We start from the raw sequence: 13,907 nt of genomic DNA, 5'->3' as shown, positions 1-13,907 counted from the left end.
ATATTTCATTAGAATTTTTAATGGAAGGTTGTTCAGATGTTCTCCTGATTGAGTGACATGCTACAGACTGTCTTACCAGTCATGTTCTAAATATAAGAGACTGGAGGTATTACAGTATGCTGCTTAAACTGATTAAATAATAAATGCAGGGTAGTTACTGTTATGCTCCTTGTATCTAGAAATACATTTAAAGTGATACACGTTGTGGTATCTTGGTTAGACTAAAGAAAACCTGTTTTTTGGTATACAGTATTGTAGCTGCTGTGATGTCTGGACAATAAATCATTTCATTGTTATCCATAGATTTAATTATTGTGGTTTTGAGACTCTGAGATCAGCTGTATGTGAGACTGAGAAAAGATGGTCTTGTTCCTTTTTCTCACATTCTCAAACTTTGATTTATACATGGAGCTGCTGTTCCAAAGGCCTGTTCTACTCCTATGAAGCTTCTGCACTATTCACATCTTCCTTGACATATGTGTTGGTGCTAGGAAGTGGGATTCTAAGCTGCTTAAGTGCTTTTGTGTCATGCTGGCATCTTCCTATGTTATGGGAACTCCAGACTCTGCCACCTGTTCAGTTTCCTTGCCAAGAGAAGCTGTTGTGGAAGGGCTTTTGCCCAGAGATGAGAACTCCTCTATTCATTAATGAATTCTGCATTCTGTAAGGAGCAACTGAAGAGAAATAGAAGATTCAGTTATTCCATAACTTGTTAATTAGCAGTGGTGGAGGACCCTGACTGCAGAAGTGTCTTAACAGGCAGATGAGCTTCTAGCACATATGGTAATGGCAATCCAGTGAAGGCTAATAAAATCTATGAATCATTCTGCAGTTCTCAGGAAGCAGTTTACTTGATGACAATTTGTTTCATAAGGCTTTATTTAGCAGCTCTGTAATCAACCATCCTTGCTCAGCAGTCATCTTTACAACAAAGGTTTAAATAGAAGTTCCCTTGTTTCAGAGGGTTTATTTACTGTGCCCATTGCATAAGCTTGGAAATGCTCTTTTGTCTTTGCAGACACTATGATTTCCAAATCAAGATTCACTGGAGAAGGGTGGGGACTCTTCAGGAGTATCTAGCTCGGTGGAAACATTTAATAAAGAAAATAAAATGGTTTGTGCTGTATTTCATGTGTACTTATTGAGCTTCCCTTTTTCTATCATTTCAGGGAGGTTATAGAAAAGAAGCCAGAAAAATTTAAAGTTCAGTGTTTGACAGACATCAAAAATCTGTTTTATCCTAACACAGAACCCTTTTATGCTGCTTTTGGAAACAGACCTGCTGTAAGTAATACCTGAATTTATTTCTATTGCAAAGAACAGAAAGGTTGCTGTTATTTCACGGTTCTGTTGAAGCTAGAAGCTTTAAATGGGAGTTGAGATATTTTATTAGGCTCTGCATGAAGGAAAATACCAAGGTTCTTCCTTAAAAATCTTGCAATGGAGGATGCAACCAGAGATGGAAGAGCAGTAAAGTGACTACATTATGTTTAGTTAGCAGTTAAGCTTGTCTGAAAACACTGATCTCATTTTAATCCATTCTGATAGTGTCAGATACATGTGGACAGACAGAACATCTTTCAGACGCGTGTTGGTTGGACTTACACTTCAGACTCTTAAGTATGCTCAAAAGAACTTGCATGTTCTACTGAAATCAAAAGGTTTTACTTTGCATAGAAAGTGAAATGTTTCGCATGGAGAGGGGAAGACAGATCTCCTTTGGCCATTTGCAGGCTGTATAATTAGGCTATAGGCTTTTCTTAGTCCTGTTTTAGCCTCAGAATTATTTTATTTCTACAGAAAAGAAAGTCTCAGGGGCTAGGGCAAAGTCAGCAACCTTGGCATGTGATTATCCCTTCTTATAAATTGTTAGCATAATCCAAGAGGCTGTTTTGACACAGGCAGCTAGCAGTCTTCCAGACAATTCCTGGATATGATTGCTGTGTTAGATTGTGGTACGGATTCTTCACAGTGGATTTTTGATACAGCCATGTTGGGGTGTGTGTGTATGTGGAGTTGTGGAGAGTTGTTTTTTTGGTTATGGGGTTTGGGTAGTTTTTTTGAAGGGAGTTGTACAGAGATCTTCATAATATTGTGGAAGTGTCAAGAGATTTTCAAGTCTGACAGTGGGCACTTTCACTGTTCAGTTTACTAGTGTAGATTTCACTATAGGTGCCTAAGGAAGGATAAAGGCTTTGATTCACTGGAAATCTTTGAAAGCATCCTGCTTTCAGAAGGAGATATATAGAAAATCTGCTTCTTCAGATGTTTACAGTTTCATTGGACACCTAAGTTTAGATGCTAACTACATTAGGTAGATGGGTACCTTATTTGTGTCCAGGAGCTCCACAGAGCACTTAATACTTCAGCTCTGTATTGTCAGGTAATATTTCCTGTCGAAACTGATATGTGGTGTAATAACAAGAAACCTTGTAACACCTTTGTAGTGTTTATGGCCAAGGACCATTGACATACTGTTTGAGTGTATCCACTCTGCTCTGAAAGCTAAACCCAATTAACTGTATGCCTCTGTCCTGGCCATGCCATTAGATCGGGAGAGAATGGTTCTTTATCCTTCGTATTTCCTAGTATGATTAGCCAGAGAAGGCTCCAGCTGGTTACATTGTTCTTTAGTTGGTGCAGAGAAATGGGACACATGTGGAGAGTGAAATTTCAATACTCACGGACATTACTGGTGTAACGAGTGCATGGGCTTCCAGGATTCTTGAAATGACTGCTGTTAACTTTTGTTCAGTTATTTTTTTTTCTGGAGCAGTTTTTATAGAGATAAAAATAATCTTTGTATCTTCATTAACGTTCCAGTCTTCCACCACCTCAGCTTTTTAAACCATGCTTTAGATGACGAAAACGGAAGCTTGGTTTTGCTCTGATCTTCTGGGTGTTATTTTCATATTTGCTTTTGTCAAGCTTTTATTCAGACCAGATCAACTTACTCACTGCTTTCCTTAGCAATTTGAATTTCTTAGAAGCATTTCTTACTTCTAACTATACTTCCCAGAGTTGCATCTGCATTACCTGCTGGGGCTCACAGCTGCTATTTTGGCATGTATTCCTTGATTTCTGTTCTTTTCCCTTTGCTCTGACATGGTGTCAATACATGGCACAAATCCAGACTCAGGAGCCAAGAGATGTTTCCAGGAGTTTTAATGTAGACACAGTTGTCATGACTTCCTTCTGTTTGTAAGGACAAGGTCACAAATCGCTGTTTTACGTGTCAATTATGTTTTAACCTCTGTACATTGTTGCAAGATACTCAGTACAATGCACTCAGGAAATGATATATTCTCTGAAAGCAAAATGAAAGTGCAAATGCTTTTACGCTAAATATCGTTACTTTTTTATTGAATGTTATTTCTGTGTCAGGAGAAGTTACTGAAAAAATGAACATGGTTTTGATCAATAGTTTAAACTGAACTGGCAAACTCCTTACCTAGCTGCAAATTGTTCTGTGGGCATTTGTTATACTGACCTCTTTTGTAACGTAATGGAGAATTACACATACGCAATAACTAGCTAATTTAGTACCAATACTATGCAAATATGTTCTTCTGTGTAATATATTCCAGCAAGAATAAACCTTATTGTGCAAAGGCAGAGTCATGATTTATTTTTTCTTTTCTGTTTAGGATGTTTATTCATACAAACAGGTGGGAGTTTCTTTAAACAGGATATTTACAGTTAACCCCAAAGGAGAACTTATACAAGAGCATGCAAAGACAAACATCTCATCGTAAGTAATCTCTTATACCTAACACCTTATTGACTAAATTAATGTGCTAATTTATGACTCAAGTTGGCCAAAGATGCATTTGATTTTATTAATAACAGATTCCTTAGAAACAAAACATTAAAGTTTTATGCAGACTTTCCTCTTTCCTTCAGTTTAACTGAAGGAAAAAGTTTTGTCAGAAACACTGACAAAAAAAAATGTAATTTAATGTATTCCATCTACCTTAATCATGTAAAGGAATTATCAGTGTACAGTTTAGTCTGCATAAAAATCATAGAATCATATCACAGAATAGTTTGGGTTGGAGGGGACCCTAAAGATCATCTAGTTCCAACTCGCCTGCCGTAGGCAAGGGTGGCCTTAAACATGTCCAGGGATGGGGCATCCACAACTTCTCTGGGCAACCTGTTCCAGTGCCTTACCACCCTCTTAGTGAAGAATTTTTCTTAATACCTAATCTAAATCTACCCTCTTTCATCTTAAAGCTATTCCCCCTTGTCCAGTTACTACATGTCCTTATAAATTTTCCCCTCCAGATTTCTTGTAGGACCCCTTTAGGTAGCTAGTTTCCTGAAACTATCTACCTTTTTATGGTATTTTCAAAATGTCCTTGTTGTGAAGCTCCTATCTGGAAGGGCCTGAAAATCTAAAGATAGGGCTAAGGGCTTCTAGCACAATGCTTATCCACTGTCGTGCCTAACACTAAATGGAACACTACACAGAAATGGTTTTTAGTAATGTTAAATGTGTCCTTAATTGAAGTGGAGCCATACATGTATAAACCAGAAATAACTGACTCAGCAGGGAGCTGCTTGAGCCAAGCTGGATGTAAATGGAGAAGGAAGATATAGAGCAAGATATAGGGCTTGAATAGTTTAGCAGGTGATCTAGGTGGAAAAGGGTATCTGTTTCTTACTAGGTAAGTATTGTTGCTTACAATGAATGGATTTTTTTATCAGAACTGGGAATCCTCTCTGGAAACTAGACAGTGAATTGAGTTCAGTTTTCTTCATTTGAGGAGGGAGACTTGTTCATGTAAGAGTAGCCATTCCTTAGTGGTTGGGGAATATTCAAAGATCTTAAATGGTTCAGCATTCTTTTTTTTTATTTTCCAGTTATGTGAGACTATGTGAAGTGGTAGATCACATTTTTCCGTTGCTAAAACGAAGCCATTCTTCAGACTTCCCTTGTTCTGATACCTACAGCCAGTTCACCTACTGGAGAGAACCTCCACTGCCTTTTGAAACTCCGGATGAGCATCCACCTTCAACAACCACTTAACTGCATCTCCAAACTGCTGGCCTCAGCTCAAAGAATGAGTTAGCTTGTATTGGAAGGCCATCACTTGGCTTTTGCTGTTGACAGTTCAGCTGGAATCTGTGATGTTGTGAGCATTGTATTTATTTTGCTGTGAGCAAATTTAGAACTGCATTTTTTCACATTTCCAGATGACAAGAAGGAGTCTTACTAGGAACAGGAGTTGTGTTTCTGGCTCTTCATCCAGCTTCTCAAATTGTGCCATACAGTTTCAGTATTTAAGGTCAAATAAAAATGGTGTTGGAGTTGCAGTTAAACATACCAGAAGTTTGTAAAGTGGTTCTGTATCTTCTCTGCAACGCTGACGTGATCTTCCATCTCATCAGAACCCCTGCAAGTAAGGGAGCTGACCATTCCTGACATCATCTGGTGACATGGACTGGGATTACAATCCATATGTCAAAGTTCCTTTCTCTGAAGGAGCAAGTGATTCTTCCTCTTTCCCCTTACTTGACCAACAGCTGTTTGTCTGAGTTAATTACTAGGTCCTCAGCTGTTGTAAATCAGTGTAGCTATCAAAGCCAATTGAGCTGTGTTGATTGATTTATTCCAGCCTGTTGTTTTGACATGGTAACACTTTTCTGAGGAAATAAATCATGTGTAGTCTAAAGAGAAAGCAAATTAAATAAGTTAGCTGGATTCTGGCAGTCTTTCTTAATTTGAGAAGTACCATGCTTCAAGAATAGCTATTGGGATTAAGGTAAGTGTGCAAGTGGAAGATACAGGCTGCTGTACATAGTGTCGATTTTACTGAAGTCAGTGATTTTCAGTAGAGTCATCTTGCAGAATGTGCTGAGGCTCAAGATCATTACTGAGCCAAGAGCATTGATGATTTTGTCAAAATGGAATAGTTTTATTCGAAACATTATTTTGGCTAAAATGTGAAATTTGATGCTGGTGAATGATGCGTCTCAGGTTTTTACTGTATGGAATTTTTTGTTTTACATCATAAATAATGGATACTTTCAGTGCAATTTACTCTCTTCTAAGCTAAGGAAATATTTTTGTGGGGTTTTTTTTTCCCCTTGTTTGACCAGACACAAGCTGTAGATACTCTTTTTGCTACCTGCTTTTGACAGCCTTAAGACTTTAACTGTGCATGCTAAAAGCAATACTGCAGATCAGTTGATAATGTTTTCCAAATGGTCTGCCTTTACACAATGCAGTACTTTACTTAAAATGTAAACATCAAGTGACCATATGCCAAATGATTCTCAAATGTGCTTGTAGCTGTAAAAAAAACTTTCTTTTTTTCCTTTTAAAATATATTTAAAAGTCTGAAACACTGAAAATGGCATCATGGGATTCTTTATGTTACGTTTCAGTATGGCTAAACAGTGGTTCACAGGCTGTGGTCTCTGCCAGCTTGTCATCTGTGAGGCTATGGTATATGTTTTGCAGCTGCTTTGTAGTGTTTTCAGTTAAGAGTTTAATAATAGGAAGGCAGAATGGTCCAGAAGAGATTTTAAGATGTGATTGTGGTTGGTTAGCACCCAGAAGATTGGCAACAGCTGCTCTGTATCACATTTGTTCTGTTTCAACAAATTCTGGGTTTGCATGTCAAGAGTGATAGCAACGTAGGTAACAATGGAAATTCTGTAATAAGGGTTTTCTATCTTTCAGTGCTGCACTTTATCTGTGATGTCAGGGGCCAATCTGTGATTTCTCTGTGCCTTCAAAAGTAATGGATATAAGTGCAATCCTGTATACAGCTGCAGTGTGCAGTGGTGAGCTCTCTCCAAGTCTTCCTTTCCTCACGAATGTTGCTGCTTCAGGCAGGATGCATGCCCACTTTGGAGTTACCAGGATTAGATAAACACGAAGAGGAAGAAATGCATGTTTAACAACCCATACTTGATTATGCCCTCTTGAAAGTTTAAGGAAAATGCAAATATCTTAAAGATGGAAGAAATGTGGTACGGATTTTCTGATAGACAATCAGTAGGGATTGCAGGTTGCCAAACTGGTTGCATCTCTAAATATAGCCACACTAATACTTGTAATTAGTGATTGAATAAGTGGATGAATATATTAACTGCATCATATTTCTATTCAGTTTTAGTGAAGACCTATTTCAATCCATTCATTATGCAAAATAAAACCAACGCTTCTCTTTGGAGAGAGGCTGTCAGTTCTATGGTAGATAACGTCTGATTTCCTAAGGTACCTATATAGTAGCTTCCACCAGAAAAGATGCTCCGTGAAAGTTCTCCACAATTAAAGCCTGTGATGTATTTATTTATAACTTACTAAATAACTAATCCAGGGTTGTTTGTTGCCGTTAGTATTCCAAACCACATGACAGTGCAAATGGGTGGTCGTTTTAATTCAGTCAGACTTGCAGGCGCGGTGCAGTGCTGGTACAGTAACCCTGAGACGCTGTGGAATCTCTGTCATGGTGTTTTTCAAGACTTGGTTAAACAGCGTTACGGCTGACTTGATCTAGTGTTGGCAATCATCTGCTTCAAGCATGAAGTTGGACTGGATGACCTCCAGGGGTCCCTTCTGACCAACATTTCTGTGATTCTGTGAGGTTAAATGCTTTACTTCTGACATACTGTACGCCCCTTTGTATCTGAAAGTTGAAATATAGCTGAACAGTGAAATGAGTGCGTGTTTCTATAATGTTTATAAAATCTGCTCATGGAAAAGACATGAAAATCAAAGTTCTGGCTTGCTATAAACATCACCATGCTTTTTCAGAGAATATAAGACCTTTTGATGTGGTAGTGGAACAAATTTATGCATGGTATTTAAACTGCTTTATTAATTCATGTAGAGGAAAAAGGGATGGTTTAATAAATTCTTACTCTTTCTGTGAAAGAAAAAAAAATGCAGCCTTGCTTGCAGTGTAATGCTGGTTTCTGTTACAGAATATTTGGCTAACATAAATACACAGACACATTAAATCACAGTATATTCTATTTATACAATACGCATAAATTAGAATGTGCCGCAGTTAGGAGTAATGTTTATTTTCTTGAAGCTGATGACCATAGTGCTCCAGCTGTGTCATGTGAGGGGAAGAATACCGTACTTGTTGTATTAGCTAGGTTGAAGATAAAATCTTGCTACTGTAATTTAGGGAGGGAGGAGAAAGAGGTTATTGGGTATTTTTTATTTGTAGACATGATTATTCAAAGCCTATTTATATATAGTATTTATATATGTATACACTACTGCAATGATGAAAATCATTTTAACACCTCATTTTGATCTGCTGAATGCAACAAGGGTAGAAATATGTACTCTAATAAAGGCAAATATAATTTTTTCCCAGACTTCTCTATTTTTCTGCATGCTTTTGGTAATGGCAGAGTGCTCTTGCAGAACTGCTGAAACTCTGTAAAGCATGGCTTTTCTAGCTCCAGTCTCAGTTGCCTGCCTCTTCTCAGGGCTAGCCTGTATTACTTTCAGCACTTGCAAAACTTTTGCTGTTCAGCTACCGCATTTGACCCAAAGCCTTTTCAAGTGGAAAGAGTTTATTGAGGTAACCAGGGCCAGGATCTGGGCTCTGGCTGTTCTGGGGTATGGGAACAGCACCTCGGAGCCAAGAGCAGCCAGACAGGAGCTGGAGCAAATTGGATCAGTCTGGAATCCTACCCCAGCCCAGAACTGTTTTGAATCTTCCTTTTGTCTAATTCTTAGTGTGACCTAAGGACAAAGTAGCCATCTCTTTTGAATGGGAGTGTTGTCATTCATGGCAGTGAGACCCGATAGTTTGGTGGGGTGTTTCTTTTCTATTTTTCTTTCTCCTCCTCTTTGGCATTGCCCATTCTGCTGGTTCATTACCCTTCCCTCCTGCCCCTGAGAACGCAGCGCTGCCTTTTGCTCCCTCTGCAGGGTTTGCTGAGCAAACACTGCAGCGTGGTGATACTGCAAGGCTTGTGTTAGCTGGTATGAAAACAGAGATGTTTGGGGTTGATAAGGCGCAGCGGCAGCTCAAGTTCTGTGTTAAAAATATAAAAGCAGCCGTATTTGGGCAGCCTGCAGTCGCTGCTTCTCCACTATTTTCTGTATGTCTCTGGCTTGTATAAACATTTACACTGGGAGCTCTAGACACAGGCTTTGAAATGAAGGTGCCTTTTTATTAAAAGTCAGAGAAATGGTGTTTTTGCATCAGCAAACCAAACTTTTTACAGACATATTAATTGCTCCTGGAATAGCCCATTAACACTAGAAGTAGAAAAGTCTGAGGGAGCAAGCTGCCTTGGGAGCAAAGACCATAAAGATTTTGGGTTGGGTTTTTTTTTGATGCCATGGGGATTATTCCCAAAATACAACAGTAAATTTTTCTTTATAAATAAGTAGTTTTCATTCAATATACATTGCACATGCCATAAAGTACCTCAGGACAGTTCATTGCAAGAGGCAGAAGACTGCTGGTGCTAAAGCTAGTGCCTTAAAAATATAACTAATACAACTTTCAACTCTTCTGTGAATGCATGAAAGGGAGAAGCCTGGAGGGAGTTCTTGGTATGGGGCTGTTTTGGGGTTGGTTTCAGCATTATTTTTTTCTTTTAATGAAAGTCCAACAACGTATGGTGGTGAAGGGGTTATACACACAGAGCCACAACCTCAGGTGGTCCTAAAATGCAGCCCCTCATTTCTGTAACATGTTGGAGATATGTGAAGAAAGGCCTAATTGTAAATGGGAGATGAGAGGCTGGCTGTAAAGAAAACCCAGCAGTGATGTAGAGGAATTAGGGCTGCTGGATGCTTTGGGGCAGAGATCCTCATCAAGACCTTTCCAGCCATTGTGATGTGAGGGACAAAAATAAAAGCAAAATGAGAAATGGGATTTCTAAGAGGAACTAGAGAAAGGGAATAAAACAGAGGAAAGAGCTAAAACACAGCTTCTTGTTTCCAGTACCTAGGTAGTACCAGGTCAAGCACTGAGGTCTGCCTTTTCCCTCTTAAGCGGTCTTGCCTTGTCTCCTATGTGTCTGCTTTGCACAGGAGAGGTGAGAAAGCCGTTTTGGTTTCATTTGCAAAGTGAGAGGATAACATTGACCAAAAGGAAATCTATACCCAAGTGTCCTAGAGGTACTGCTAACAGCAAAACAAAGTTGCAATTACAGCTAAATTTTAAGCTTAGGTAAGGACTAGGGCTTCTTTATTGTTTCATGAACCTGGGAAACAAAGCTCTCAGCTGCAGGATATATGCCTCTATAGTACCATCCTTTCAATAAGGCTTGCTTTGGAAAATAAATATAGACATAATTTATCAGCCTATTTAGATATGTGCTTAAATCACCCCTCCCTGTACTGAAATGTATGCATATTCTGAACCACTTCGCTGGAATAAACCAACTAATGCCAAGGGAACTGTGTACCAAGGAGATACCGTTTCCGAGCTGAAGAATTGATCTGGCTTTTCTAATGGTTATCCTTGGACTGGTTTTTAGCCTCCAGCACTGTCAGGTGTCCTGCCTACTGCCAGCAATCTATTTATTGATACAGGAAATCCATTTTGCCTTGCCTTGCTTTTAATGAGTTTTGCAAGCAAGTGGCCCCTTCCTGTGACTCATTCTGTGTTTTCTGAGCAGGCGATTGTGGTTTTAAGTTTCACATTGGAAAGTAACCGCTGTGTCTGCTTTCCTTGTCTTCTGGAATCTCAACAAGAGGAATACATTTTGGAACAAAGAAATGTAAATGGAGTAGAACAGTTCACGTTTCTTTGCAGAATTGTATAAACATCCTTCTATTCAGGACAGTTAAAAGGACTAGTGCAAAGTGAAAATAGGTCATGTTTTAGAATAACAGCTTTATCTTAGAACATTGCTGTTAACACAGGCAAAAAAAAAAGACATTTTCCCTGACATCTCAGTATGTGTTGGCCCTTTGATTTATAGCCAATAAATATCCAAAAATTAAACTGTGGAGGCCTTTCTCTGATCTTACTGATGCAGGAAGAGCTCTATTAGCATCTGGTTGGCTGCTCAGGTACGCACAGCTCCAACTGTGACCTGAAGGGTGAGTAGTGAGTGCTACAGATTTCCATCTAATTCCTGGTCCCTCTCATCCCTTTAGGATACTGGAGGCAAAGAGGTTCGAGGCGTGAATGTATTTGTTTCTGACTTCCAAAAATATCGTGGCAGAAGGAGAGGGTTAAGGTAAGCTTGGACCGTTAGCCCTGAAAACTGAGATTTACGTTAAAAGCAGCCATAAATACATCAAAACCAATGACCAGGACAGTTTCCATTCCCCATTGCTAGACACAGCTATTTATATTTCGGGCTCAGTGGCTATGTCTGCACAGATAAATCGCTGCCCAGTGAAGGGCAGGAACTGACCGTTCTAGGGCCCCCTTGCCAACTGGTATGCTTTGGCCAGTGTCCAGCTGCCTGCCTGTCATGTTGGGGTAATCGCTGGCCTCTGCTGACCCTCATACTGTGCTTGGGCATTGCCTGGGGGCCACTGGCTGGCCTGGCCCAGGACCACGCTGGGGACCATGGAGGCAGCATACTGGGTAGCTGGTTGTGTGCCACAGCCTGGGTTTGCACCCTGCTGATTTGCTGACATGTCCATGCTATACCTGGGAAGAGCCGGCTCTGGGTTGTGGGTCCAGGCCATAGCTCCTTTCCCAGCATGTGTCCAAGCTGGCTGGGTAAGATATTGGTGCCTCTCCTTCCACAGGTTTTGGGATGAGCTGAGATCTCATGGGCTTGAGAAGGCGCTTCAGTTCTTGTGTAGTTCACCTCGATCTCAAGAGGAGGCACTCTGTGATGCTCAACTGCTTTCAGCTCTGTGCAGTATTAAAGCATGTTAGGGAGGACGAGATGATCTCTGCAGTTCTGAAAAAAAAGCTGGAAAAATCTAAAAGCTCTGCTAGTACAGAGGAGAAGTGGGAATGGGGGTGCACAGAAGATCATACCTGAGAGAAAATAAACACATTGGGAAAGCAGGAATTCACAGATCATGTTAAAAAGGTGACCTTCCAGTTACACATCTCAACTGTCAAGTTTAAGCTGGCAGACACAACAATTGGAAGGGAAAATTGTGAGGCTTAGAAACTGAAGCAGCTTTTCTGGGAAAGTACTGAGATGAAAGAAAGAGGGGCACCCAATATTGCCATACTTACTCTCCTGGAGCGATACAGATGTCATGTGAAAATGCAATGCCCTGTATTGTGGACTTAATTTCTGATCCATGTACTGTGTGAATGGAAGGAACACGAGGAATGTCTTTATTTCTTAAAGTATGATGGGGTGGAGTAGTTTTTATGTGAGGGGTTAGCTGTTTGTTTTATGTTGGTAACAAATTGTATTGAAATACAGTGGCTTAGGGAGCAGTTCAGCTATTGACATCCTGTTACCTTCTAAAACACTCCCTGCACAACCTGAGAGCCCACACAAGTGTTACACCTTCCTGCAAGGCTCATTTCTTCTATCTCTCTGGTCTGCTCCTCTGCACATGTCATTGGCATGGGAACACTTCCATTTTCCTTGGGCCTAGTAAATTCTTGTAAACCAAGGGTGTGGTTTCATGGGTGACTGATCTGATCGACTGGTTTGTTACTGCCTAAAGCACAAGGTCACGCTCCCTGTCTTCTCCTTTGCTCCTCCTCATTCTTCACCCCAAACCCTCAAATACTCCCAGGATAGTTTTGTTCTGCGTTAGTGAGTTAAATGGGCTCTGAAGGAAGCAGGACCTTATGCTTTTGTCCATGTCCCATGAATGTGCAACCTCTGTTTTATTGTGTCCTCTCCATCCTACACCTGACCCCTTTGTTCTTATAGTACTAGTCATATAATTGTGGGCAGACCTTTTAGTGACATGCCTGGTGTCTATCAGTGAACTTGAGAGCATGGCTGTAACCACATCCAGATGAGAATGTGAGCAGTGACGTACTACAAGTAAGGAAATCACAGGATCAAAACCATCTGCCTGAGATGGAAGGACTGATTGGGAAGCAAAAACCTGGCCCCAAGTCAGGAACAGGATCCAGCCCATGCCCTGCCACAGACATCTTGTGTTGGCTGAGGTGAATCCTTCAATGTGCTTTGTGCCTCAGTTCTCTGAGCACAAAATGGGGATGATGGCAGTTCTCTGTCCCAGCCATGCCCTGAAGATGAGCCGTTAGCACATATGAGATGCTATGATGTGAAACTGGGGCACCAAATGGGTGTTAGTTATTGTAAGAGAGTAGTATATACCAGGGCATCCTGGTTTTTGTGGGCTAAGTCCAAGCAGGGGATCTGCTCTTGGGGTCACTGCATAATGTTTGTTTGCTTGCTGGTTATGTCCCAGGTAATTTTGCAGTGCAAGTCTAAATCCTTCAGCCATGCATCCAGTTTGTAATTTAAGCCTGCATAATTTTATCTCTGCTTGCTTACACCCACTGTCTCCTGGTTTACACAGGCCATAGCTGGTTTCTGTGAGAGTTGCCGCATTGATTGATATGCGAAACAGGAAGGTAGGATGTTTTAATGTGGAACGGTATTTAGAGAGATGCAGCATCTGTGTCTAAAGTGAGAGATAGTTACAGGGTTAGACAAGTAGACCATCAATTACCGGAGACTGAGGTTAGGACCATCTGGCTGTTTGAAACAACACCAGGTGTTAGCAGAAGCAAATTTCCTGTGTTGCGACATAGGAGGAAGGCGGCAGGCAAGGAGCAGCCTTGCAGAGCAAATCTCAGCCATGAAGGAGCCCGCTTCTCCTTTCCCCTTTTAATGCTTTCTTGTGGGAAAAATACCACTCAGAGAGCCTGACACACCTGTGTCTCCTGTTTGTGCCTCCCGGGGCTGCTCGGGGGGATGCTGTCAGCCAGGGATGGGGACCCCTCCTATGGGGTGGGTTTAGCAGGACTTGTACCCACAGAGCTGACTTAACC

At 40.7% G+C, this 13,907-nt stretch overlaps 1 protein-coding gene across 5 annotated transcripts in view; it reads left to right on the top strand.

Annotated features, from left to right (window-relative positions):
* The window catches only part of LPIN1 (lipin 1), an 82,950-nt gene extending 74,608 nt beyond the window's left edge, over positions 1-8,342 (top strand). For all 5 annotated transcript variants that reach the window (XM_062615886.1, XM_062615888.1, XM_062615890.1 and 2 more), the window contains 3 exons: positions 1,170-1,284; positions 3,648-3,751; positions 4,867-8,342. In XM_062615886.1, the coding sequence (XP_062471870.1) occupies positions 1,170-1,284; positions 3,648-3,751; positions 4,867-5,032 (385 nt within the window). In that variant the 3' untranslated portion in view covers positions 5,033-8,342. The remainder of the gene's footprint in view (positions 1-1,169; positions 1,285-3,647; positions 3,752-4,866) is intronic.
* The last annotated feature ends 5,565 nt before the right edge of the window (positions 8,343-13,907 follow it).

Source organism: Pezoporus occidentalis, unplaced genomic scaffold (genome assembly GCF_034315485.1).
Source record: "Pezoporus occidentalis ecotype Australia unplaced genomic scaffold, CSIRO_AGI_Poc_V1 ctg185, whole genome shotgun sequence".
Taxonomy (NCBI): domain Eukaryota; kingdom Metazoa; phylum Chordata; class Aves; order Psittaciformes; family Psittacidae; genus Pezoporus; species Pezoporus occidentalis.
This window is presented reverse-complemented; position numbering and strand designations above follow the sequence as displayed.